Source organism: Hevea brasiliensis, chromosome 12, assembly GCF_030052815.1.
Source record: "Hevea brasiliensis isolate MT/VB/25A 57/8 chromosome 12, ASM3005281v1, whole genome shotgun sequence".
NCBI classification, from domain to species: Eukaryota; Viridiplantae; Streptophyta; class Magnoliopsida; order Malpighiales; family Euphorbiaceae; genus Hevea; species Hevea brasiliensis.
Genome location: NC_079504.1, coordinates 3,574,887 through 3,600,427, shown reverse-complemented (window position 1 = coordinate 3,600,427; position 25,541 = coordinate 3,574,887). Strand labels below are relative to the sequence as shown.

General features: G+C 28.3%; 1 protein-coding gene and 1 pseudogene across 1 annotated transcript; both read left to right on the top strand.

Moving 5' to 3' along the window:
• The first annotated feature begins 10,147 nt into the window (after positions 1-10,147).
• Positions 10,148-12,194, top strand: LOC131171289 (cytochrome P450 CYP82D47-like). The gene is made up of 2 exons (XM_058130849.1): positions 10,148-11,107; positions 11,434-12,194. Exons 1-2 carry the CDS (start codon positions 10,163-10,165, stop codon positions 12,052-12,054), a joined length of 1,566 nt encoding a protein of 521 aa, XP_057986832.1. The 5' UTR covers positions 10,148-10,162; the 3' UTR covers positions 12,055-12,194.
• Positions 12,195-16,510: 4,316 nt separating this feature from the next.
• Positions 16,511-23,831, top strand: LOC131168856 (transcriptional adapter ADA2-like; annotated as a pseudogene).
• The last annotated feature ends 1,710 nt before the right edge of the window (positions 23,832-25,541 follow it).

The following is a 25,541-nucleotide window of genomic DNA, read 5'->3' as shown; positions in this document are numbered from 1 at the left end:
TCCCACAGTAACAGTGTCCAATGGAACAGTGAAGTTGACTCACCAAAACTGAAAATTTTGCTTGTGTTGAGTTACACTTTGGAATGGTATTAACACTTAATGCCAACAAGTTTTAAACACCAAATGTGCTGTGTTGGGAGTGCCAAAGTCAATGTATACATTTTTATTCTAAAAGTCAACATTTTTGTTGACCAATGATGAATAGTGACACCAAAAACATGAAATTCACAAATTGAAGAATTTAAAAGTTTCAAATGCCCTAGTATACCTAACAAGATTGGTTTTGATAGTTTGGCATGCCAATAGGGTTCAGTTAGCAGTACTGCACATGGCAATATGCCATTCCGTGATTTCATGGCTTTTAGCCATTCTGACTTTGTATTGAGACTTGGCCTTGTGCCTGATATTATTTACAGCTTGTTAGCTGTTCTGTTGCACACCGGGAGATGCATATGTGACCGATGGTGTGACGGCCCGAGGTACTAGGTACCCAGTGCCAGTTTACCCGTTATCCAGTCCAGTCATCTAGTGTAGGTTACTTGGGCAACCAAATGAATAAAAGTGAACAAAGTTAATGAATATACCAACACCAAACAAAGAAAGCATACACATTCTATACACATTTATTTTCTTGCTATTTTGTTTTATTATATTATTGCACCACTAAGCATCATTGCTTAGCGCGTTGCTTTTGCCACGCGTAGGTACTGGAGATCCTGATCGTGAGCCCAGTTGACCGCAGACTGGGTGAGTTCATCCTGTAGATCTGCACAGTGTCCGTGTCACCTCACCACCTGCAGTGCATTGGTAGGGCACTAGGTGTCATTTTGTCATTTTGATATTTTGTAGCAGATTTTTACTTTCTCATATGTATTTGAACTCATGTAATATATTTTGATGTTCATGTAAATAATGAAAGTTATGACTATGAATGCAAAATTTGAGCATATATTTATCGCTTGTATATGAGAAATGGATGTTGAGAAATGAAAAGATTATTGAGAATTGAAATTGAGAAATATTGTTGAGATTGTGGATATTGGAGTTTGAGATGATGGAATAAAAATATTGGAAGTGTTTTTAACAGGTTCCGAAGAACGGTTTTCTCCATTTTTAGCCGGTACTCCGCCGGATTTTCTTTAAAATTTTCGGAACCTTAAATGAATAATACTTTTGATAAATGGTTTAAATAAATTGTATTTCATAAATTATATGCAAAAGCATTGTATAAATTAATTGAGGAATATTACAGTGTGCCGGTACACCGTGTGGCATTACTTACTCGGGTATACTGTACACGGGTAAGGGGTGTCACAATAGATAAGAAAAAAAAATGATGAATAAAATAGATGAAAAAAAATAATGAGGAAAATAGGTGAGAAATAAAAAATAATGAAGAAAATATATTAAAAAAGAAAATATGGTAAATAAAAAAGACGAGAATAGAAAAAAAATTAAAAAAAAATTTAGAGAAAAGGGAATAAAAAGAAACAAAATGAGTAGTGGGAAAGAAAATGAGCAGCAGTTTATATAAGTGAATTAGCAATCGATTGTCAGTTACTAATTTTTTTAAAAAATTGAACGGAATTATTTTGGAGGAAAATTTTGTAATCAATTCACAATTGATTACTAATAGTAACTGATTGCAATCGGTTGCTGTTCGCAACTAATTTGCAAATCAGTTGCAAATTAAAATAAAATAAAAAATTAAAAAAAAATGGACGAGAATTTTTTAAGGGAAAAAAATTAGTTGCAAAATAGGTTTTCAAAAATCATTTGCTTTGCTGTTAGCAATCAATTTACAAACTTGTATAACTAGAGCCTCCGTATATCTACGTTTTACATGATCAAATCACCACATGACAAAAAAAAATGAAAGAACAAATTTATTAAAATATTTTAAATTCAAAAAATAAATTTTATTATGAATATTTTATAAAAGAAATATATCTCTTTACTCTAAAAATGAACCCAGCTAAGTGCTTATCCTTTTTCCCAATTATTGCACCAATATGTTTGGTGGATATCATTTTCATAACACTAGTGCTTCAATTCAATTCAAAATTGTAACATCCTTAATTTTTAAATAATTATTTTATATATATGTATATTTTATTTTAATTATGGTATTGTGAACTTCACGTATGTACTTTCATTTCGTGGAAATTCGATCGTCACCCGGATCTGTAATTTCGGGCCGAGCAGATAAACTCATGGAACCATTTCAGAACCAGGTCAAGATTATATGCTACTCCACCGCTTTTAGACGTTACGACCAGCTTGTCGATTTGTCATATGTAAACTCGAACTCTATATTACTCAATTTTTGCCTTGTACTGGGTTAGAATAAAATTTATAAAATATTCGTGGATAATAAGAAAATTAAGATTCCTATTGCAATAGCCTTATAATATTGTTAAGGACTGCGGGACAGGTTTATAGAATTTTTAAAGTTAGTTTGGATAGTCTTTGAAAAATATTAGTTTTGAAGTCTTATAATTGAGTTGTTTGATGTTGTGCTTATTGCTTGGTTTGGAGGGCCCAAGAGGAGCCATATAATGATGATGAGATATAGGTTGGGTTTAGAAGTATTATTTAAACCATTTTGCAGGTTGGGTTGGTTATAGGTATAGGGGAGATTTTGTCGAATTTTCAGCACAACTTAGGGTGTTTTTGGTCTTTTCTAAACTTGTATTGAGTCAAATATATTAAATAATTGCAATGAAATTATCAGGTGAGCCGGGATAGCCTTCCTCCTTTGCCCAGCCGCCGCAGTGACCTCGGTTCAAGTTTGTGAGTAAAATATTAATTTTAATTGTAATTTCGGTACTATTATATGTTCAAGTATGCCCATGCATCACTTATAAATATGTATCTATGTAGTTAAACACTATATACATTTTATATTGCATTTATAATTATTGAAGTGACATGGATATTGTTTGTGGTAATTTTGAGCACTGTGTGTGCGTGGCGTGCATGTGGTTTGGTATTGGATATGGACAGGACGGGTAGACACGGCTTGAGAGACACTCGTTGGGACCCCACATTTGGTTTATTAAGCAAAAGTTCGGCTTGAGAGACACTCGCTGGCAGATGTTGGATTAAGAGGGCTGTATAGGGATCAAATCCCATATATGTATTGTTTGACAGTGTTGGGTGTGTGAGTGCTCCAAATTATCTTTTTGCTGTTATGATATGATTTGTATGAAAATTATGAGGATGTTGCATATCATTCCACATGGTGTATTAGCTTTAGATAGCTATAGAGATTACGACTAAAATTGGTATTTTACTCTTTGAGTCGAATGCTCACTTCTGTTCATCTATTTTTTCAGGCTACAGAAGGATTATTTGTTGTGGCTAACCTGTTATTCTTCTTCGCAGGTTCATTGATAGTATTTAATATATTTTATACAATTGAGTTAAATTTTTAGACTCTACATGTATTAGAAGCATTTATTTTATTTGTGCTTGTATTATAAAAGTTATGTTGTACCTGTAAGATCATTAACTGTATGCATGATGGTATTGAATGAGGGAGTTGAGCTCCCATTTGAGTTATGACCTTTTGATTATGTGGAGGTTGAGTTGATCTCCTGAATTTATTACATATTGTGTTTACAGGTCGGTCAAGTCAAAAACTCCCCGTTAAATTATCAATTTTATGACTAGACTCTGTCCGGTTGAATTCTTGAAATTGAGCCCAAATGGGCCTTAGAGTTGGGTTAAGGAATAGTTAGACTTACTAAGGACTTCGGGGACTTTAGGCTGGCTCAGGTCCTAGTGCCGGTCCGGTCCATAGGTTGGATCATGACAAAAATTATCAATTTTGTTGTACTTTTTACAACGCATGTAATAAGTTATAAATATGAACAGTTAAATCTTAATTCAAATTAAAATAATAATAATAATAAATGGGACAGAGTTGAAATATGTATAATTACACTATTTAGCAATTTCCTATAGCCCAATTGAAGGGTGTGACTTCATAAAAGTGACATCATTTTTCACTTTCATTTAATGGGTGTGAATTCATTCATGTGATGTCATTGTTTACTTTTATTTTTTATTCAATTGAAATTTCACATATTCAAATTTAATTTCTATTATTTAAAAATTTTTTTAATTAAAAATTGAATACCTTGTCAATTAAACTGAATTAATATTTTAATTTTTAAATAAAGGATTAAAGTTAAATAAGAAATTTATATTAAAAAAAAAAACTAATTGATGGCTGTGACTTCATATACGTGACATAATTTTCCACTTTCATGGTGTGAATTCATTTACGTGACATCATTTTTGAAAATCATTCTTCTTAATGAATAGCCAATAATTAGTCTCATCCTATGATAAAAGCAGTAGCATTAAAAATAATAATAATAATAAAGAAACGATAAGATTACTCTTATTTAACTCTAAGTGGAATAATCACTTTTTTTTTCTTCAATCTTCTTTTGTAATTTTATATTCTTAATAATTGATTTTCACATCTTACATAATTAATTATGTAATAAAAAATTTTCAAAAAACACTTAATTATAAATAAATAGTTTCATCATAGATATTCTTATAATAAAATAAAATTATGATTATTTTATTTCTTTTAAAATGACAAATATTTTATTTTTCTAAATATATAAAAATAATTTTTAATGGAAATAATAATATATTATTATAAGTTGAACGGGTCAAGAAATTTTGATTTTTAAATGCAGCAATCTAGTCCAACAATTACCATAATTAAAATCAGTCTTCTTTCCTAATTTTTTATTAAAAAAAAAAAAATCTACAGCGCGAACGTGTTACACGTGAAAATTTTGAAGTATTATCAGATTATGTTTCCCCTCCCTCTATTGGAAGGGTGGCGTGGAGGCTATTGCTGATTGGCTGCTCATGATAATGTAATTGTGTGATGACTACACGCGTAACAGCTAAATTTGTTAATTATAGGTAATAGATGCTTCCTTCTAGCAAATTGTAATACTATAATTAATTATAATTGAAATTTAAAATTTTATAATTTTAAATTTATTGATTATAATTATTGGCATCTGGCAGATTGTTTCCGCGTAATTACCAATTCAATAGTATAATATATATATATATATATATATATATATATATATATATATATATATATATATATATATATATATATATATTCTTTTAATGTTTGCCAATCAAATGCTAGGATAATGGTTGTTGAGATTTTCTTTATATATATATTTTATTTTTTTGGCAATTGGGAAATTTTTTATTCTATAGAGATTTTTTTTTTCATTTTATAAATCAAATATAAAACAAGAATCCAGTCGGTGAGGGTTGAATGTTCTTTTTCTTCCTTTTATAAATAATCATGTAACGTTTATTTATTTTTTATTTTGATGATAAATTTTAAATTTTATATTTTATAAATTATACTATAAAATTTAGCTAATTAGATAATTCTTAATTAATTGTATTAAATATAATATAAATTTATAGTTAAATTTTTAATAATTATATATCTATTAAAATAAATTATATTTTTTATTTTTTAAATAATATTAACTATTTTTTTAATATTCTTTAATAAGAATGTAATAAGATAATATTTTTATAGTGTAATTACATTTTAAAAAAACTATATATTATTAAAAAAATTTATCGACAATAGCAAATCACAATTATTAATAAATAAATTATTTTATAATAATTAATTTAAATATTAAATTTAATAACACTTTAAATAATAATTATTAATAAATAAATTATTTAATAATCATAATTAATTATTTAATAACAATTATTTAATTTTAAATTTTTGACAATTAGTAGATTTTTTATTTTTTTTTAAATTAATTTATATATATCAAGCAAGGAATAAAAAAGCAAGATAGAAAAAGATAATCTAAGTTTTAAAAATTAAAAAAAAAAAGGAATAAACTGAATTTTGGAGTAATCCATACGTAAGAGCGAGGTGGATGTTATTCTTGAGGCAGAGAGAATCATGGGCATAGTTGTTGTGTCATCGAATGATTTTGATCGAGGAACCCCTATCGTCCTCACGCGTAAGATTCTTCTTTTCCTCGTCTTCTACAACTCGTGCCGGCAAATTTCAGCTCGAAAATGATACCAATTGTTAAGGGAAAATTACTGTTTGATTTTTATATTTTAATATAATTAATTAATTAATTTTTATATTTTAAAAAATATTTTATTTTTTCTTATGAAATTTATCGTTAAATTACTTAATTTCTTTATTAAATTTTTTTATTCATATTATTTATATTATTTTTTATTTTAAAGAAACTAATTATTTAATATATATATATGTATATATTTTAAAAAATATTATTATTTAGTCTTTTTATTTTAATAAAATTAATTAGTTGTTTAATATATTTTAAAAAATATATTATTAGATAAAAATATAAAATTTGCTATGAAAATTCAATTTTAATTTATATTTTTTTAATTTTTAATTCTTTGAATATTATTTTTATGTTTTATTTAATTAGAAATAAATTTCTTTAATTATTTAGAAATTTTTAAAAATTATAACTTACACTATTTTTATTAACAGATTAAAATAAAAAAAAATAAGGAAAATGAGTGATTATAGTGGAAAAAAATTAAAAAAAAAAGGATAATAAAGGAATAAGGGGGAGAGAATTATGGTAGTTTAGGTGTAAAAAATAATTATGCAACTAAATATTTAATAGAGTCAAATTATATGGACTAACTAATATATATATTTTTTTAAATATAAGAACTAATTAATTAGTTTTATTAAAATATATAAACTAAATAGTAAATTGACTAATATTGACTAACGAAAAATTTGACAGAGAAACTAAATAGTTTAATCAAACTTTTTACATAGATTAAACATTATATTTTTTTAAATACAAAGATCAAATAGTCAATTTTATTAAAATATATAAATTAAATTTAATCATTTTCATTTTGGATGATTAAATAAAATTTTAGAATATTATCATTTTGAAACCTTGATATTTTTGTGGTCACATAAGAGATTAAACCTCTGAATATTAATGAAAGAACAAGTAATGCTAATAAACTCAATTGATAAAAAAATTATTATTCATACTTGAAAATTTTAATTCTTCAACAAATTAAAGAAATCAATAATCCATGATATATTTATAACTGTCAAAAAATTCATTCAAATACTAAAAAAATAAAATAAAACTCCTACTAAAATAAAACCCTAGTAATAAGAAGAATATGACCATTATTAAGGAGAAAACCTTAAATTTAATCCTAATGAATATAAATATTTGAAGAAAAACTGAAATATATTTCAAACAAAATGGATGCAAATTTAAGAGTTTATAAAAAGAAAACTAAAAAAAAAAAAAAAAAAAAACAAATAATGAAAAGTGGTATGGGGTAGCTGCTAACAGAAAGTCACAAGTGGTCGCTCAAGAAAGAGATTTCAAAAAGAAAAAGTAAAAGAGAAGATGAGAGGAGAGAGTGAATTAAATTAATGTGTACGACTCAACAAAATCTAATACATCAAAAGTTATAAAATAAAAAATATATATTATTATTATTAATACTATTAAATATATATAATCTGGTATAAACAATTAAAAGTTATTTCTCAATTTATCACATATATAATTATATTATTTTATTTTGATAAAATTTACTATTAAAAAAGTTACAGTATAATTATAAAGTTAAATAAATTTTTGAATGCATAATATGCCTTTTCCCTCAATTAATTTTATATTTTATAAAAACAATAATTCAATAATTAAATTTATGAAAATTAATATATCCAAAGAATATTTAGAATCTAATTCAATAATAATTTAATGTAAATTTAAATTTAATATATTTCAGTGTAATAAATTTGAAAAACAAAATAATCATTTCTTATCATTTTTTAAATATTAAATAAAATAATTTTAAATCAATTTTTCAAAAACAAGCAATTTCCCTTGTATAAAACAAAATTAATTAAATTTAATTTCACTTTAAAAATTAATTTATGAGAAATTTATACAAATTTTATATATAATATATATATATAATATAAATATTTTATTTTAAATTAATACGAGATAATATATTCATCATATATTTAAATATAAATATTTAAAATATAAAATTTATAAATAAATATATATTGAAGCAATGTGAACTCCAATATCATATTTAAAAAATATATATATATATATATATATAATACAAACCCCACATCCAAATAAAGGTAGAATAAAATGTTGCCATATTGGAACCACGGCTTTCTGTGCTGCACGTCATGAACAACGTCATGCGATTTTTTATTTTTTTCAGAACGTGGTAAAAATAAAAAATATTAAAGAGTGCCATAAACATTCAAAACGTGTCTCTCCATAAACCATAAGAATAATTTATAAGCCAAATTTATTCAAAGATGGACCACTGTAGCTACATCAATTATTTAACCAATATTTAAAATTTTATTTTATTTAATTAAATATTTCTATATATTGATTAATTAAAATTTTCTTCGAAATAGTAAATAACAATTTTAACCAGGTAAAAAAATAATTTTATTGTCTGACATTTTATTATATATTTATAGCTTTCAATTTTATTTAAATTATAAAATAAGTGTTATAAACTTTTTAATTTTAATTCCATAATAAGATAAATTTTTTCTTAACATTTTATATATAATTTTATATTAAAAGAATATGATTTTTTTAAAAATAAAATTTTTTATTTGGAAATAATATTTATAAATAAATATGGCAGATGGTTTTTTAATATAATATTAATAAATAATAGTAGCATAGCATAAAAAATTAATAAAGCGTTGACTAAGTGTTGAAGTCACCTTTGTGTTCATTTTATGCTTTTACTATTAGATTAATTTATTAAATAATAATAATTATTATTAAAATAAAATATATTTTATAAAAAAAAACACTCTCCAATATTATAATTGATTAGAGTTATCTTATTGTCCCGTGTCCACCACGTGACTAATGTTTTGTTTTTTTAAGGATGGGCAACATTGCTGCATCGTTGGCCATGAAATCAGCTGCACGAGGCGATTAATGAATTTTAATTAGTAATATAATCGATTTTCACAATTATAATATATTAATTAATTAAATCAAAATCAATGAAGAAAAATTGTCTGTCACGTGATTTTTTATTATTTTAATAAAATCGTAGCCGCCGCATCCGACTTTTCCAAGACTAACCGCCAACCCAAATTTTATCTTTAAATTTATCTAAAAATAATTATAAATAATTAATAAATTAATCCAATAGTATTTTGACATGGAATGATATTATTGATATATTATATAAATAAGAAAATGAATTAAGTTGTTTAGCTTAACTTAATCTAATATAATTAAAGTATATTATTTAATTTCTCATTTAGCAGATGTGTGATAAGCTAAATTTATCCAATTTTCATATACCATATTTTTTGATAATTTTATTTTTTGTACCGTATTTTAAAAAAATCCTCCTCATTTGTTTGTTTTTTTTTAAACAAAACTGGATATAAAAAATCAAATAGTTGAATAATTTATAATTATAATTAAACGTGCTGATTTTAAATTAAAATTTTATATAATTATAATCAAAATCAATAATTAATTTAAGAAAATTTAAATTTTATTTACTAAATTTATAATTATGATAATCAAACATCACAAATTTTAAATTTTATTACTCAAATTCATAAAAAAATCTATTTATATATATTTTAAAAGAGTTATTTTTATTTTTTTTATTAATGTGATAATAATTTTTAAAATAATCAAATAGCTTAATTATTAAAGTATAAAATATTTTTAGAGTATTTAATTATATGATTATAAATTTAATAAATAAAATTTAAATTTATCTAAATTAATTTTAAGTTTTGCCTATAATTATATCCAATCTCGTTAGTTGAGATTTATGATCTAAAATTAAAACATTTTAACCTTTTACGTTTATTTAAAAAATATATATATAATTTCTTTCTACCATGCTAAAAATACATTCGTCGGTAACTTTATTTATTAGATATTAAGAACATGGATCACGTTGGCATCCACGATTTTGATACTCTATATATGTGGGCAACTTAAGCTTCTTTCTGCACTTAATCTCAAAACAAAATCCACCCTCCCTCCACCAAAATCTTTGTAGAATGGATTATATATGTCCATATTTTAACACCACCATAGCAGCAGCAGGCGTCTTTGCCTTGCTTATCCTCCCCTACTATCTACTAAGAAAATGGAAGTCTAGAGCTTCCAAGGGCATACTAGCACCCCAACCACGAGGCGCATGGCCTTTAACTGGTCATTTGTCTCTGTTATCAGGATCCCACCCTCCTCATGTAACATTGGGTGCACTCGCTGACAAATATGGTCCAGTCTTCACTATACGAGTCGGGGTTCACCCTGTTCTCGTGGTGAATAGTTCGGAGGTGGCTAAGGAATTATTCACGGGTGCTAATGACGTGATTGTGACCTTCCGTCCAGCACTGGTAGCCGCAGAACTTATGGGCTACAACTATGGTTTGTTTCCTTTCACCCCTGGTGGTCCATATTGGAGCGAAACGCGCAAGATATCCACCTTTGAACTTCTCTCCAACAGGCGGCTTGAGCTTCTCAAGCACATTAGAATCCAGGAAGTGGAAACTTCCATAAAAGAGTTGCACAAAGCATGGGAGGACAAAAAGGTTGTTGATATGAAGCAATGGTTCAGTGACTTAAATTTGAACGTCCTTCTTAGGATGATTATAGGCAAGAAATATTTTGGTGGTGGTGCTGTTGGTGACGAGAAAGAAGGGCGACTGTTCCAGAAGGGGATAACGATACTTTTTCATTATCTAGGTACGCTTGTTTTAAGGGACGCTGTTCCATTTCTTGGATGGATGGATGTGGGTGGACATGAGAAGGTAATGAAGAAAACTGCTAAAGAACTAGACGATGCTCTGGAGAAATGGCTACAAGAGCATAAACGGAATAGGTATTTGGGTGAAAAATCTAAAGGAGATCAAGATTTTATGGACGTTATGCTTTCATTTCTTGATGGCAAAAGCCTTGAAGGTTATGATGCTGATACAATCAACAAAGCTACATCCTTGGTAACCTATATATATATATATATATATATATATATATATATATATATATATATATATTCTCTGAATACATAAAATTATAAAATTTTCTATTTTAAAAATTAGTTTATTATCCACAAAATGACTTCTAAAGGTGAAAATGACCATCTGTTTGAAAAAAACTTAATTAGCCCTTGATTGAAACAATCTTTCATACTAATTCTACTCCAAAAGATATTAAAATACAAAAAATTATTTAGAGAAATTATTCCAATGAAATAAGAGTAGTATAATAGAATTATGGCTAGATTTTGATTGTTATGAAATTGACAGGCCAAAATTATTTGCAGAGTATGATTGCTGGGAATGAGACCGTTACAGTAGCTATGACATGGGCACTCGCACTGTTGCTGAACAACCAGCCTGTATTGAAAAAGGCGCAGGAAGAACTCGACAAAATTGTTGGCAGGGAAAGACTAGTAAATGATAAAGACATCAGCAAGCTTGTTTATCTCCAAGCCATAGTTAAAGAAACACTACGCCTCTACCCACCAGCTTTTATCCCTGGACCTCGTCAATTCACTCAGGACTGTAATATAGGTGGCTATTACGTCCCAAAAAACACTTGGCTGATGGTGAACGTTTGGAAGATCCAAAGGGACCCTCGTGTGTGGCCAGACCCAACAGAGTTCAAGCCAGAAAGGTTTCTCACAACCCATAAGAACGTTGATGTCAGGAGTCAAAATTTTGAGTTGCTTCCATTTGGAGGTGGCAGAAGAGCTTGCCCTGCAGCATCTTATGGACTTCACATTGTGCATTTGACATTGGCCACCTTACTGCAGGCTTTTGAGATTTCTACTCCTACAGATGCTGCTGTTGATATGACTCCTGGCGTTGGACTAACAAATATGAAAACAACCCCTCTGGAAGCTGTAGTCTCGCCTCGCCTGCCTCCATGTTTTTATGAATAGTGAATGGGAATCCTGTTGTTATGAATAATAAAAGGGAACCATTGTAGAAGGAGCAATATATACGTCTCTTGCCACTCCCAATATTTGTATGCTTAAATATTTGCCACTTAGCATATATAGGTTGTCCTTTTCTGTAATAATTCCTCTAAATATATATGGTAAGTTTCCTAGTTGACAAGTTATTTTATTAACTTTTTTTTTTTTTATAAGTGATTCAAATCTTATTAAAATCAAACCAGCAAAAACTTAGTATAAACAGATTCAATTAAACCTAAATTAATAGGCTTTTTTCAAAAACACCCAACCTAAAATCTGAAGTGTTAGGTGAAAAAAAATTAAAAAGTACTACACTAAGATAAAAATCAAACTGTCATACAATAACCACGATCCTATTGCAACACAAAAACAAAAACAGAAAGCTTTTGATTTTGCAGAAGTCTATTGGGATTTGCATTCTTGAAGTGGAAATAGTTAGGTTGTTGTTTTAAAACATTTAATGCCGTTTTCGATTATTTATTCAACAAATAAGGAAAGAAAAAGAAAGAGATATATTATCAATTTATTAATATATTGCAGCCTCTGATTTTTCTAATTAATTGTTTGCTTCTCTTTGTATCTTTAGCGAACAATCGTTGAATTTAATTTGCTCATGTGTTCCTTTATCTTAAAGACTGAGATAAAAAATATACTGAAAGCTAATTATCACCTGTCCTCATCAGATTTAGGTTATTTCTTGCTGGATTATTGTAGTTTTTGCTTTCTCATCTGATTACTTTATACTATGTCAATTGATGCAATTAATCTTAATTTATGAGAAATTATTCAATTTTTTTAGCTTTTTTTTTTTTTCTCTTAAATCAATGTAAGACTCACTTTGCATATTTTAATCATCAATTGAAAATTTTATAAGAGACGCATTACTTTTTAATGTATTTCGAATATTTTATAAATTTCCTTTGTTCGTAGAAATAACTACTTGGATAAAAAAAAAAAAGGTATTGTATAATATATTAGTTTATAAATATTTTTTTATTTAAAAGTGCTTTAATTAACCAAGCTATAAATAAACTGTAAAAGGTCACATTTTTCTTATATTATAGAAGTAGCACATGACAAGCTGAAATTGTGTATGACTATACATAAGACCATCACCTAAAATTCAACTGGTTTTGAATTGAATTTACATCTATTTAGTCACCAAATTAAGTCAAGTTAGACAATAATTCTCATTCATGCATGCTTGTATTTATTATTGTCTATTTTATTTTGCAGATATGTTCTCAAATACGGCATATAAGAAGAAATTACTTTCAAAATTTGACATTTCCAATTAATTTCATGAGATTGCTTAGTATTTGAGTGGTGTTCTTTACTTATAACGTGATTGACGATGAATCCTTGAAATCGATCAAATAGATAAATTTTGAGAGAAGTAGCTGGAAGTGTCTTCTGGCAGAAAAAGAATTAATTTATTTTATTTTGTTGAGTTATTTGTACAGCGATAGTTTGTTGAATTTTGTAGAGTTAGTGCAAGTGTATTACATTCTTTAAACATTTATGTAATCTTCCTATAATTAAGGAATGATAATCAATCGTTCAATTTTTTCTTCAAATTCAAATACTTATATATATCAGAGTAAATTATAATTTGAGATAAAAAAAAAAAACAGGTTGAGTAATACTATAACGAGTTAAATTTAGATAGATTAAGGGGTTAGTTAAAAAAATTAGAGTCGAAGTCTCAACTCAAAAGAAGAGGCGAAATCATAAATGGACCATCTCCATGTCATTTAAGTGACGATTGAATTTATAAACTTAATTTCAATCAAGTGTAAGGGGTAGTTTTGAAGTCCCAAGAATTAAAGAATTGAAGAAGAATATAGCTAAGAAAATAATTATATAAATGATCGTTATTGATTAATAATAGTTGTTGGTAGTTGCTGTACCGAGTTGATGGTGAACTAATGGATATATGTTTAAGTCATATATTTATCAGTTTATTTATATTTAAATTTAATTGATAGTAATATATAAATTAAAAGTTTTAATAACATTTTTAAAATTTAAAGAATAATTAATTTTTTAAAATAACTTAATTTTATTTAAATTTTTTATTAATTAATTTTTCTAAACGCCTCATATGTTAAAAATGCATATGAAAATGTTTTCATGAAATCAATGCAATTTTTTTCTAAGTAATGGTTAAAGAAACATACTCTCTTTCTTTTTTCTCTCTCATTCTTTCCTTGTAGGTTTTTTAGGGTAACCATTGATGAGCGCTTTCATTATTGGTCCTTTCCATTTTCCTTTTTTTTTGTTATTTTTTTAATAATTTTTAGATTTGTATTATTTTATAATATATTTGTATTTATCATTTTAATAAATCAGTTTTGTTATCTTATTTGGAAAGATCTAATGTCTCTTCTCATATGAGAATTTGATTTTTTCTACTTTTCAGAATTTATTATTTTTTTTTATTGCAAGTTATTTTTTTTATTATTATGAAATTAGGTATTTTACTTTTATTATTTAAGTAAGAGTGTAATAATAAGAGAGTCATATTTTTCTCTTGATGAGTATTTCAAAATTTGATAGTTTTAATCGAACTTGTAAAAAGAACGTGAAATTAAATAGTGATAAATTATAATAAAATATAATTCATACAAATGGTCAAATTAAATATTTTATTAATAAAATTTGATCATTTAAATTAATATAATTATTATTATATTTTATATAAATATTTTATTTTAAAATTTTTTATTCAAAATTATAATAACGTTATTGCATCCACAAGCCCATCGTTATTTATTTTTTTTATTTTATTTCTAGCTAGCTTATAAATAAAAATTTTAAAAATATTAATTATTTTAATTTTAATTTAATAGAAATTAGTCGAATTTAACTGTTTAATGAAACTACTTTTCTTTCCTAAAAAATAAAGTGCTAGGTTGATTATTTAATGGTAGAATTGAAAAAAAAAAGCTTAAAAATATATCTTATATTTTAATGATTTCTTTTAGGGTTGTGCACGATTTTCAAGAGTTTCGAATTAAATAATCATACCAAACTAACAAGAATCATACTAAATTGAAATTATTATGATATTTTAATTCGGTTCTAATTTTTTATAAAGAACTGAATTAGAATTATATTGAAACTAAACTATAATCATATCGAACAGAAAATTGAATTCATACATATATTTTTTTCTATTTTTTTAGATATATTATATACTTTTAATATAATTATATATATATATAAATACATAGTTATGAATTAAATACAATCATGAATTAAATACAATATAATATTATATTTTATTTTTATATTTTTTAATAATATTAATTATAAATACATTAAATTACTCTGTAATTCTTAATTATGAATGTACTATTATATATGTTAATTTATAATTATATTTATATCTTATACTTAAATATTATATAATTAATAAATATTTAAAATATATATTATATAATATATCTGTACTATTATAGTATATAATACATATATTATATATACACTTTGTAGTTAATGATGGTATAATTTAGAAACAATTAAAAAATATATTATACGATATATTATGTATTAATAATCTAATTTAAAACTTAGATGTTAATTCAAATATGATTTTTTTAAAATAATTAATTATATAAAATCATTTCAAGAACTGAGAATCAAATCAAAATTGAAATTGAAAAATTAAGAATCATGTTGAATCGAAATCAAAACAATAAAAAACCAAATTGAAACTTTATCGAAATTTTAATTTAAATATGATTTTTTTTAAATAAATAATTACATAAAATTATTTCAAAAATTGAGAATCAAATCAAAATTGAAACTAAAATATTAAGAATTATATTGAATTGAAATCGAAACAATAAAAAATTAAATTGAAACTTTATCGAAATTTTAATTCAAATATATATATTTTTTAAATAAATAATTACATAAAATCATTTCAAGAACTAAGAATCAAATCAAAATTGAAACTGAAAAATTAAGAATTATATTGAATTGAAATCAAAATAATCAAAAATCAAATTGAAACTTTATTAAAATTTTAATTTAATTTCAATTTTTAAGTAAATCCAAAATCGAATCAGAAGTGCACTTTTTTTAATATAACAAAATTATACTTTCCGAATTTATCTATTCTAATAAAGTGGCTAATTTAAATAGGATTGAGCATAAAATTGTTAAAAAAAAAAAATCTCTAGCATAGAAAATAGACAATCTTTAGAAATTTCACCTAAAAAATCGATAAATATACAATAAAATAAGAAGCAATTTTAAAATAATAAAAATTGTTTCAACATTATCATCCCCTTTAGCAATTTATGAAATGATATTGAAAATTTTAAGAAAAGAAAGAAAAAAAAAGGAAAATAAACAGGAAATTATTCCACCTCCTGCACCTTAGTCTTTAATTTTTTTAACCGTTGGATCCAAGTAGGTCGACGTGGCATATATCAACCGCCTCACCTGGAACAGCGGACCTCGACGTTTCTACGCCGGAAGAAACGAATTAGGACTTAAGCCTAAAGAAGCTCCGATCAAGCTGAGCTTTTCGATAGTTTTTGGCATCTGATTTTCTGATAGTAATTTATCTGTTCCCAGCGATTAGAGGATTTGTTCTTTGAGTCTCTTCCTCAAGTTAGTCGACCATGGGCCGCTCGCGAGCAGTGTCCCATTCTGTTCTTGAAGACGTCAACCAAAGGTCTGTACCGTAAATTATTTATTCTTTTATATTTCGAAATTGCTGCAGAAAATATCAATTTTATCCGACATTGATTGATTGGTTTGTTGCTGAGAAATTCACAAAAAATGGGAACACTTGCTGCCCTTCTGAATGAATTTCTAGTTTTTATTTCAGTGATACTCTATTAAACAGTGCCTAATCGTGACTAGCTGCAAAATCGGAGATCATTTTCAATTCCCTTTTCGTTTTTGGTTCAGTTACAAGGTTATGCACAATTAATTTGCTTGCTTAGTTTTTCTGTTGAAAAAAGAATTCGATTGTGTTTTTTATAGGCTATATTGCAAATAATCTGATTTTTTTTTGTGAGCGTTTATGAGGGATTATTCACTTTTTAATGTCCAACTCATTAGCAAGGGTTGTTTTCAGTTCCCAGAACTCATTCTGGAAGTCATAAGTGGCGGAAAAAGATAAAAGAAAATTCATTTAAAACTATTACTTTGAGGTCAAGCACTCGAGTTCAGCATTTAAAGGACTGCTCTTTTAGTTCCAATGAAAAATGAAATACAAGAAGTGCTTAATGTTTGTCCTGAGAACCCGTGCAATTGCAACCTTATGGATTCTCTGATTCATACTTGGTTTTGGAGTATTGGATAGCCTTTTGTAGCTGTTTTGGTGTTGGATCATGGCATTAGATTTGGCTTCTAGACTGTGGTGTTTTATCTTCGGCATTGCCCCACTGGATATGATATCTGTCTCTGTCCCCTTTGTTTTTTGAGCAGATCAAAGAGAAAAAAGACAGCTTCCAGTCTAGAGAGTGCACAGACTGCATCTACAGGTATATTTTTGTTGCCCTTCCTTACAATTGCAAGAGCAAGCATACATTCTTAGTTGCATTCATGTCTCTTGTCTCATAAAATGCAGTATGCCAAGAAATGAGTGAAGGGAAAGCAGCACTGTATCACTGTAATTATTGCAATAAAGATATCTCTGGAATGGTTCGCATTAAGTGTGCAGTGTGTCCAGATTTTGACCTTTGCATAGAGTGCTTTTCTGTTGGAGCTGAGGTTACTCCTCATAAAAGCAGTCATCCGTACAGGGTTATGGTAAGACATCCCTTCGAACATATATAGTTTGTTGTGACTAAAATCGTCTGTGTACTGTGCTTCTGTTGATGTTTAGACAAACATGTATGAGGAGTCTTCTCGTCAATATTTGTATATGTAAAATCACATGTAGAAGAACATATTCCTCATTCCTCTATTCTATGGTCCACTATGAAATAAAATTGAAATTATGGATCAAATGTCATTTACCTAAGCTGGTATACGATTGAATTATTTCTTTTCACAGGACAATTTGTCTTTTCCTCTCATTTGTCCAGACTGGAATGCAGATGAAGAGATTTTACTTCTTGAGGTATTTCTTTTATGAATCAATTTAGATTTACTTCATGTTTTTTAAGTATTCGTCTAATCTCTCTTAAATGCTGCTAACAGTAAATGTGAATCTGCATGTTTTTACACATGATGTTTGGCTGAACATTTCTTATTTTTAGGGCATTGAAATGTATGGATTTGGAAATTGGACTGAAGTTGCAGAACATGTTGGAACCAAGAGCAAGTTGCAATGTATTGATCATTATAATGCTGTTTACATGAATTCTCCATGCTTTCCTCTTCCAGTAAGATTTAATATCATAGTATATGTCATTCAGCCTAATAGATAAAAGTATAAAAATATGCATGCATATCAAATGGTAATAATTATAATACTATATTTTATTTGCCTAGGACATGTCTCATGTTATGGGAAAGAGCAGAGAGGAGCTCCTTGCAATGGCTAAAGAAAACTGTATAATCAAGAAAGGTTAGATTCCCATTGATTTGATTTTTACTTGGAGACATTTTGAGGCTATAAGTGATGTGGAAATTGAATAACCAGTTTTTTAATAACAATTTTGACTAGTTGGCAATGGTATATTCTTTGGAAATTGGATAAACTATTTGCATTGATATATTCTTTGGAAATTGGATAAACTATGTGGTTGTGACAAACCATTAAGAAAATTCATAGGTTGTTGATATGAGTTTGCATTATATATGGGGGCTATTTCCTTTGGGCAAATTTAATTGAAGGGACAATTAGTTATATGTTTTTGTTAGTTGTGTCTTATATTTTAAAGCTCTGCATACATATTTTAAATCGATTCTCTTGCATTAATCTAAAGTTTTTCAATTCACCCTTTCTTTATATGGGGAGTCTACTTGTGTTCATTCTCCTAATGTTCTGTTGCACATTGCTATTGAGAAAAACACCTTGAAACTTTTTATTGAAAGCAACTAAAGTTTGCTACCTTCGGAAAGAGTGCCAGACAAATTACGTATTAATTCATTTTAATGTAGGCTTATATAAGTGATTGAGTTATTTTATATATCAAAATGATTAGCTGATTCAATGTTGCAATCCAACCACTTATATTTACCTTTTTATTCTTGTTCACTCCCGTTGTGGGACTTAGATTTTCAACAAAATGCAATGCTGAATGGGCCTTGAGTCTATTTGTTGGTATTCCTATTTTCCTTTATTTTTTTTTATTGGCATGGTATTTTGGATATATATGTGAGATAAGATGCTATATTGACAGGTAGTTTTATTGCCACAGAGTTTCCTGCCCTTGGGGAGCTTACACCGAAAGATGAGTCTCATTTATCTGCAAGAATCAAGTATATCCATCTTCTCCATTATAGAATTACGTAATTCCATTTGCACTGTAATATTAATTTGCTGGTCATCATCAATGTGCTTGATCAGAAGTGAAGAACAAAACAAAGATGTAGCTTGTCAATTGTCATCAAGCTTAAAAGCAGGTACGGATTGGCTATTGATGGTCTTGACTCTCGAGTCTTGACACACATTTTTTTTTTCTGTTGGCTGTCTTGAAGGTTTCCTTTTGTGGATGAATATGCAAGTAAATCCATGTGTTTATGTCCTTTTCTTTTTGCATCAGAATTCGGTTCTTTTATGAGTTCAAGCAGTGGTAACACTTCCACAGGTGCAGTCAAGAAGGCCTCCAATATGGCCCAGATTAAGGATGGCATTAAAGTGGAAGGTATGCTTTCTACAGTTTATTGTATATCAGAATCATTGCTGTTTGAGAACTGCATTCTTCAAGGGACTGTTCTTATTTGACAATTGGCTGAATAATTGCCAGATTCTCTGGCAGACAGGAGTAATCGAGAGAAAAACTTAGGATTTCAGGGAGGAAGGGCCTTCCATGACAGAGTTGAGTGGCTACAATTTCAAGAGGCAGGAATTTGAGATTGAATATGATAATGATGCAGAGCAGTTGTTGGCAGATATGGAGTTCAAGGATACTGACACTGATGCTGAACGTGAGCTGAAACTACGAGTTCTGCATATATACTCAAAAAGGTACATGGACTTGCATAAATATGCACATAAGAAATATTTAGGCAAACTGATAAACAGTCTACACTTTTATTTATTTCAGAATGAGATAAATCAGGAAATTTTATTTGGCATTAGGGCCAGAACTATCAGCATATTTTAATCCAGTCCACAAGCAAATGATGGTTTTGGTCTTGGTCTGTTGTAGTCCTTCAATAGCAAATCCACTACCCCACAATGTGATATCATGAATTTATTGATCCCTATTTTTACTGCAGTAGACTTTGGGCATTTAATGCTCAAGCTTGAAAGATCTTAAGAAAGTAGGTGTTAGACTAGAACTCAATTTCATGAAATTTTAGCTTCAAATTTGACCACTAACCTTATACTTTTGGAATTGTTGACAGGCTGGATGAGAGGAAGCGTAGGAAAGATTTCATACTAGAAAGAAATTTACTTTACCCAGATGCATTTGAGAATACCCTTTCACGTGAAGAGAGAGAAATATATCAACGTTACAAGGTCTTCATGAGGTTCCACTCAAAAGAAGAGCATGAAGAATTGATGAAGTGTGTTATTGAGGAACATCGGATTGTTAAAAGAATACAGGATCTCCAGGTTTGATGCATGCCTCACACTTGACCTTGTTAGCGAAAACACTATTGAACACACAGAGATTAGAAAATATAGAGAGAAAAATGAACACAAGCATTCAGCCCCTCATCGCAGAGCTCCTTCCCTTTGCTGGGGGCCTTAGTGAACAGTAATTTCCCTCTAAAAAAAATAACTCAACAGACCTCCATATGCTTATCTAGTTTATCATATCTCAGTAAATTTTGGCCATTGTTATAGTGCTAGTGCTATCAATAGTAACTGGCTGTTTGAGAATAAAATGATACTTTATCAAACTATTTTTCACTGCCCAAATGCTAGGATTTATATCTGTTTCTTCTTAACCAATTCAAAAAAAATTTTTTTTTTCCTTATTCATTAAATTATTATGTTAGACTTTTATGGGATGGATATATATAAATTTTTTTTTTTTTTTTTTTTGCATTCTCACTTGCTGTTTACCAGGGTTTCTTTGATGAATAATCAGTATGATTGTACATCTCTTTTGTATTAATATTAGTTTTTTCTTTCTTTTCTTAATTCCATGTTACTTTGGAGTGAACTGCAAACCTGTTCTGCCCTTTTGCAATTGCATTTCCCGTTTATGTTGTTATAAGAAAATATACATTTTCTAGGAAAAAGAGCAAGGACAACCACCCCCCCCCCCACCCCCCCCCCACCCCCTTTTAAAAAAAAAAAAAAAGAAGAAGAAGATGAAAACATGCAAAAAAAGCCAATTATGAAAGTACTGTTCTCCAAATCATACTGAATGACACTATAAACTCCTGTAAAAGTCCCTGAAGCATAAGCCTGTCAAAAAGCCAGGAAAACTACCTTATCCTGCAATAGATTAGGAAATGCGACCCTATCCTTGAAAATCTGGACATTTTTTCCATCATAAAACTCTTCCGAAAGCACAACTCCGACGGTATTTGGCATAGTTTCTACCACCAAATCTTCTCATTTTTAAAGCAACAAACATCTTCGAGTTACCTATACAAACCCTATGAAAAATCCAATTCCAAATAGTACAAGCTGCATCATTGTGTAATAGCAAGTGAGAAAAAACTCACAATGCTTACAACACATTTCTCTTCCATCAAAATACAATTTTGTCTTTTATGAATGATAATAATTGAAAAATATTAAAAAATGTATTCTCAACAAAATAGTAAACATATATGCGCCATGCCGTAATAAAAGGCCTAAAAGAAAACAAAAAGAAGCTGTTTGCTCTTCTTGGAATTTGTAATTGAGCAATCTATTAGGGGTAAGCAGAATTCAATTCAAAACCGAAAATACTGGCTAAACTGATCTAATTTGGAAATTTGATTTGGGCTTTTATTTTAAGGAATTAGGTCCATTTGGATCGGTTCGGTCTTTTGAGGAAAAAATTGATAAAACCGAACTGAATAGTTTTTAGTTTTGAATTAATTTTTATTGGGTCTCAAATTAGAATTAAAATGAGAAAATATAACTTTGATTAGTTGTGAAATAAGTCCAAAATAAGCCAAAAAAAAAGACCAATATGAGGCCCAAACTGAAAAACCGCACCGAACTGGTTCAGTTTGGTTTGCTACAAATTTCGATTTATTTTGTTTTTCGGTTTTCCAAACTGAACCAACCAATGGTCACCCCTAATTCCTATGACAAGATATTGCTTCTAAAAACACTTTTGGTAACTGACTTGAGCCCATTTTGTACTCATACCAAATAAGATGTGGTCTCTCTGTAATGTTTGAGAAAAATAATTGTGCAGGAAGCTCGAGCTGCTGGCTGTCAAACAGCTGCTGAGGTGAATAGATTTATCGAGCAGAAGCAACAGAAGGAATCTGATGAAAGTGCCCAAAGAGTGAAAGAAAGTACAATAGCTGGTCCAGGTGCTAAAGTGTTGCAGAGGCCTAGTAATGTTAAAGGAGATGTTGATGGAAGCCCCTGTGGAGTTGTTAGGGGGTCCGCTTATATCTCAAGCCCCCTAGATGATTGGGATATCTCTGGATTCCTTGGGGCGGATTTGCTCTCTGAATCAGTAAGATGCTGTTTCAACTTATTGATAATTTTGTTATGGTTAATCAACAAAAGACTCCACCTTTGTCCAATTTGCAATGATAACTAGTTCTTTAGTCAATTATATACACAGTTTTAAATCAGTGTCCATTACAGTTAAACTTCAAAGGACATGCCAAACTCCAAAATGCTGATGTGGCACATATTTTTCATTAAAATCATGACAGTATATTTAACAGTGAAGGGTAAACTAAAGAGAAAGCATGACGTGAATTATCTTTATTTTCCCTATTTTTATTTGTGTTAAAAATAATTAATCATTTTAAAATATAGCATTAGTGTTTTTTCTTTCTGTGGGTCTTACACGACCATCTCATATTTTTGTATGAATCTTTTTTGAGTTGAATGTATGCCACGTTAGCAATTTGAGAGTTTAATGCCCGTGCAAGTTTGGTAACAATTTACAAGATTAAAAGGATTGATTGTACTTGAAATTGGATAATCTTTGGAATTTTCTAATCTTTAACTCTTAGTTGTCAGATGATGTTTATATTTTCCACTGTGCCCTTACAATTTTTAGTTCTCAGTTAATTTTGGAAGCCACCACCCAAACTGCTTGATCTAAAATATATGTGTGCACAAATTGTGTTCAAAGCTTGAGGTTTTTTTACTTCTTGTGTGGTATTCTTGCACACAGGAGAAACGTCTTTGTGGTGAGCTGAGAATACTACCTTCACATTATCTCAGCATGCTTCAGAAAATGTCATTGGAGATTATGAAGGGCACTGTTAGCAAGAAATCTGATGCACATATCCTGTTCAAAGTGGAGCCAAGCAAAGTGGATAAAGTTTATGATATGCTGGTGAAAAAGGGGATTGCTCAAGCATGACTAAGTATTTTATCCCCATTCTTGTTTACCAACTTTGTACAAATTTTGTTTGTGAAATGCCTTTGTGCTTCATGCATCTTGTACATTAAATTTCTTGTCAGCAAATGTTTATATAAGGAAATATAGAGCACAGTAATCTTTTATGGGGTCTAATTTCTGTGATCAATGGTAAAGTGGTCTAGTATTTGCTGATCTAAGGATAAGAAATCGTGGATTCTGAGCACTGGATACGTACTCAAATTGCGTTTGGCTCTAGAAAACATTACAAATGGTTAAGAGCCACAGATGGGAATGCTTCTATGATGCTCTTACAAAGAACAGGATAAACCCATCAGTTCTCCCATGATATTTTACGCACCTTAGACATGAATTAATTTAGTTATTTTTTGCAAATCTTGGCCAATTTAGGCCTTGCTTAGTTGTAGAAAATGAGGTCTGTTCTGTTTCCTAGAAAACTATTCCAAGGAAAATGTAAGTAGGAGTTTGGTGTTCAATTATATAATTTTCCCAAGTGGAAGCCTGGGAATCAATTTCTCAAGTTTTCCAAATTTATGCTAACGTTTGAAAAGAGTGATAACTCTAATTTGTTTTTCAATAAATTCGGTGCTCTACTGTGAATGTCGCAAAAATTTGTCATTAACTTTATTCCAGCAGTCAGATGCCTTGACGTGACGATATTAATAACAATTAAGCTTTAATTTTAAATTAATTAAAATTGATTATATGAATTAATTTTTTCATTTAACTCTAATACAAAGCATACCGAATGAAGAGAATGTTCATTGGTGGAGATTTGAATGGACATGTAGGAAGTAATAGGCAAGGTTATGAGAATGTTCATTGAAGTTTTGGTTTTGGCAAATAAATGAAGAGGAAAAAAGCATCCTGAATTTTGCTATAACATATGACCTAATATTAGCAAATACCTACTTTATAAAAAAAGCGTCACATTTAGTGACTTTTAAAAGTGGGAAACATAGAAGCCAAATTGACTTCCTCTTAACCAGGAAGACAAATAAAACTCTATGCAAAGATTGTAAGGTCATTCCAGGAGAGGTTTTAACAAGTCAACATCGGTTAGTGGTCTTGGATATCAAGTTTAGGAACAATTCAAGTAAGGTTAAAAAAAATAGTGTGGCTCGAACTAGGGGTGGCCACGGTCCGGTTTTGAACCGGAACCGGTTCGATTAAAATCGATCAAATTCGAAACCGCTCAACCTGACCAAATCGCTATTCTGCGGTTTGGTTCAGGTTCTATTTTTTAAGAACCGTGAACCGGCGATTCCGAACTGGATTGAATCGACGATTTCGAACCGGATTAAATCTGCGATTTTAATATAAAAAAATTCAATAAATATGTTACCTCACTCCTAATTCATTTATATATATCATTAATTCTCTACACAATTATTCTCTGCATTTTTTTCAATTCTTAATATTTTTTCAATTTTTTTCAAATTCTCTAAATAATTATTTTCTACACTCATTTTAATTTTCAATACTCTCTCAATTTTCCTACTTTATTATTTTATATACTTACTGAAATTTTCAATACTATCTCAATTACTTTGTTATTACTTTAAATCCTCAATAAAATTTTCAATACCCTCTATTTTAATTTTTTTTTTCTTTTATGCCTTTTAATTATCAATTATTATATAATTTTTAAAAAAAGGCAAGTAATAGAACTAAAAATTTTTATTCCTCTAAATCCTAAAGGGATATTTAGGCAAAATTAAGTTCATACACTTTTTGCTAATTTCTTTTAAAAAAATTAATTTCATCTCTAGTTTTTTAATCAGGTTCAAGTCTTTATTTATTAAATTTTTCTTAAAGATAAATTATTTTCTTTCTTTTTTTTTC

Coding starts and splice junctions, on each gene's coding strand:
- LOC131171289 (XM_058130849.1), top strand. CDS start 10,163: ATGGATTATATATGTCCATATTTTAACACCACCATAGCAGCAGCAGGC. Junction 11,108..11,433: donor TCAACAAAGCTACATCCTTG/GTAACCTATATA, acceptor AATTATTTGCAG/AGTATGATTGCTGGGAATGA.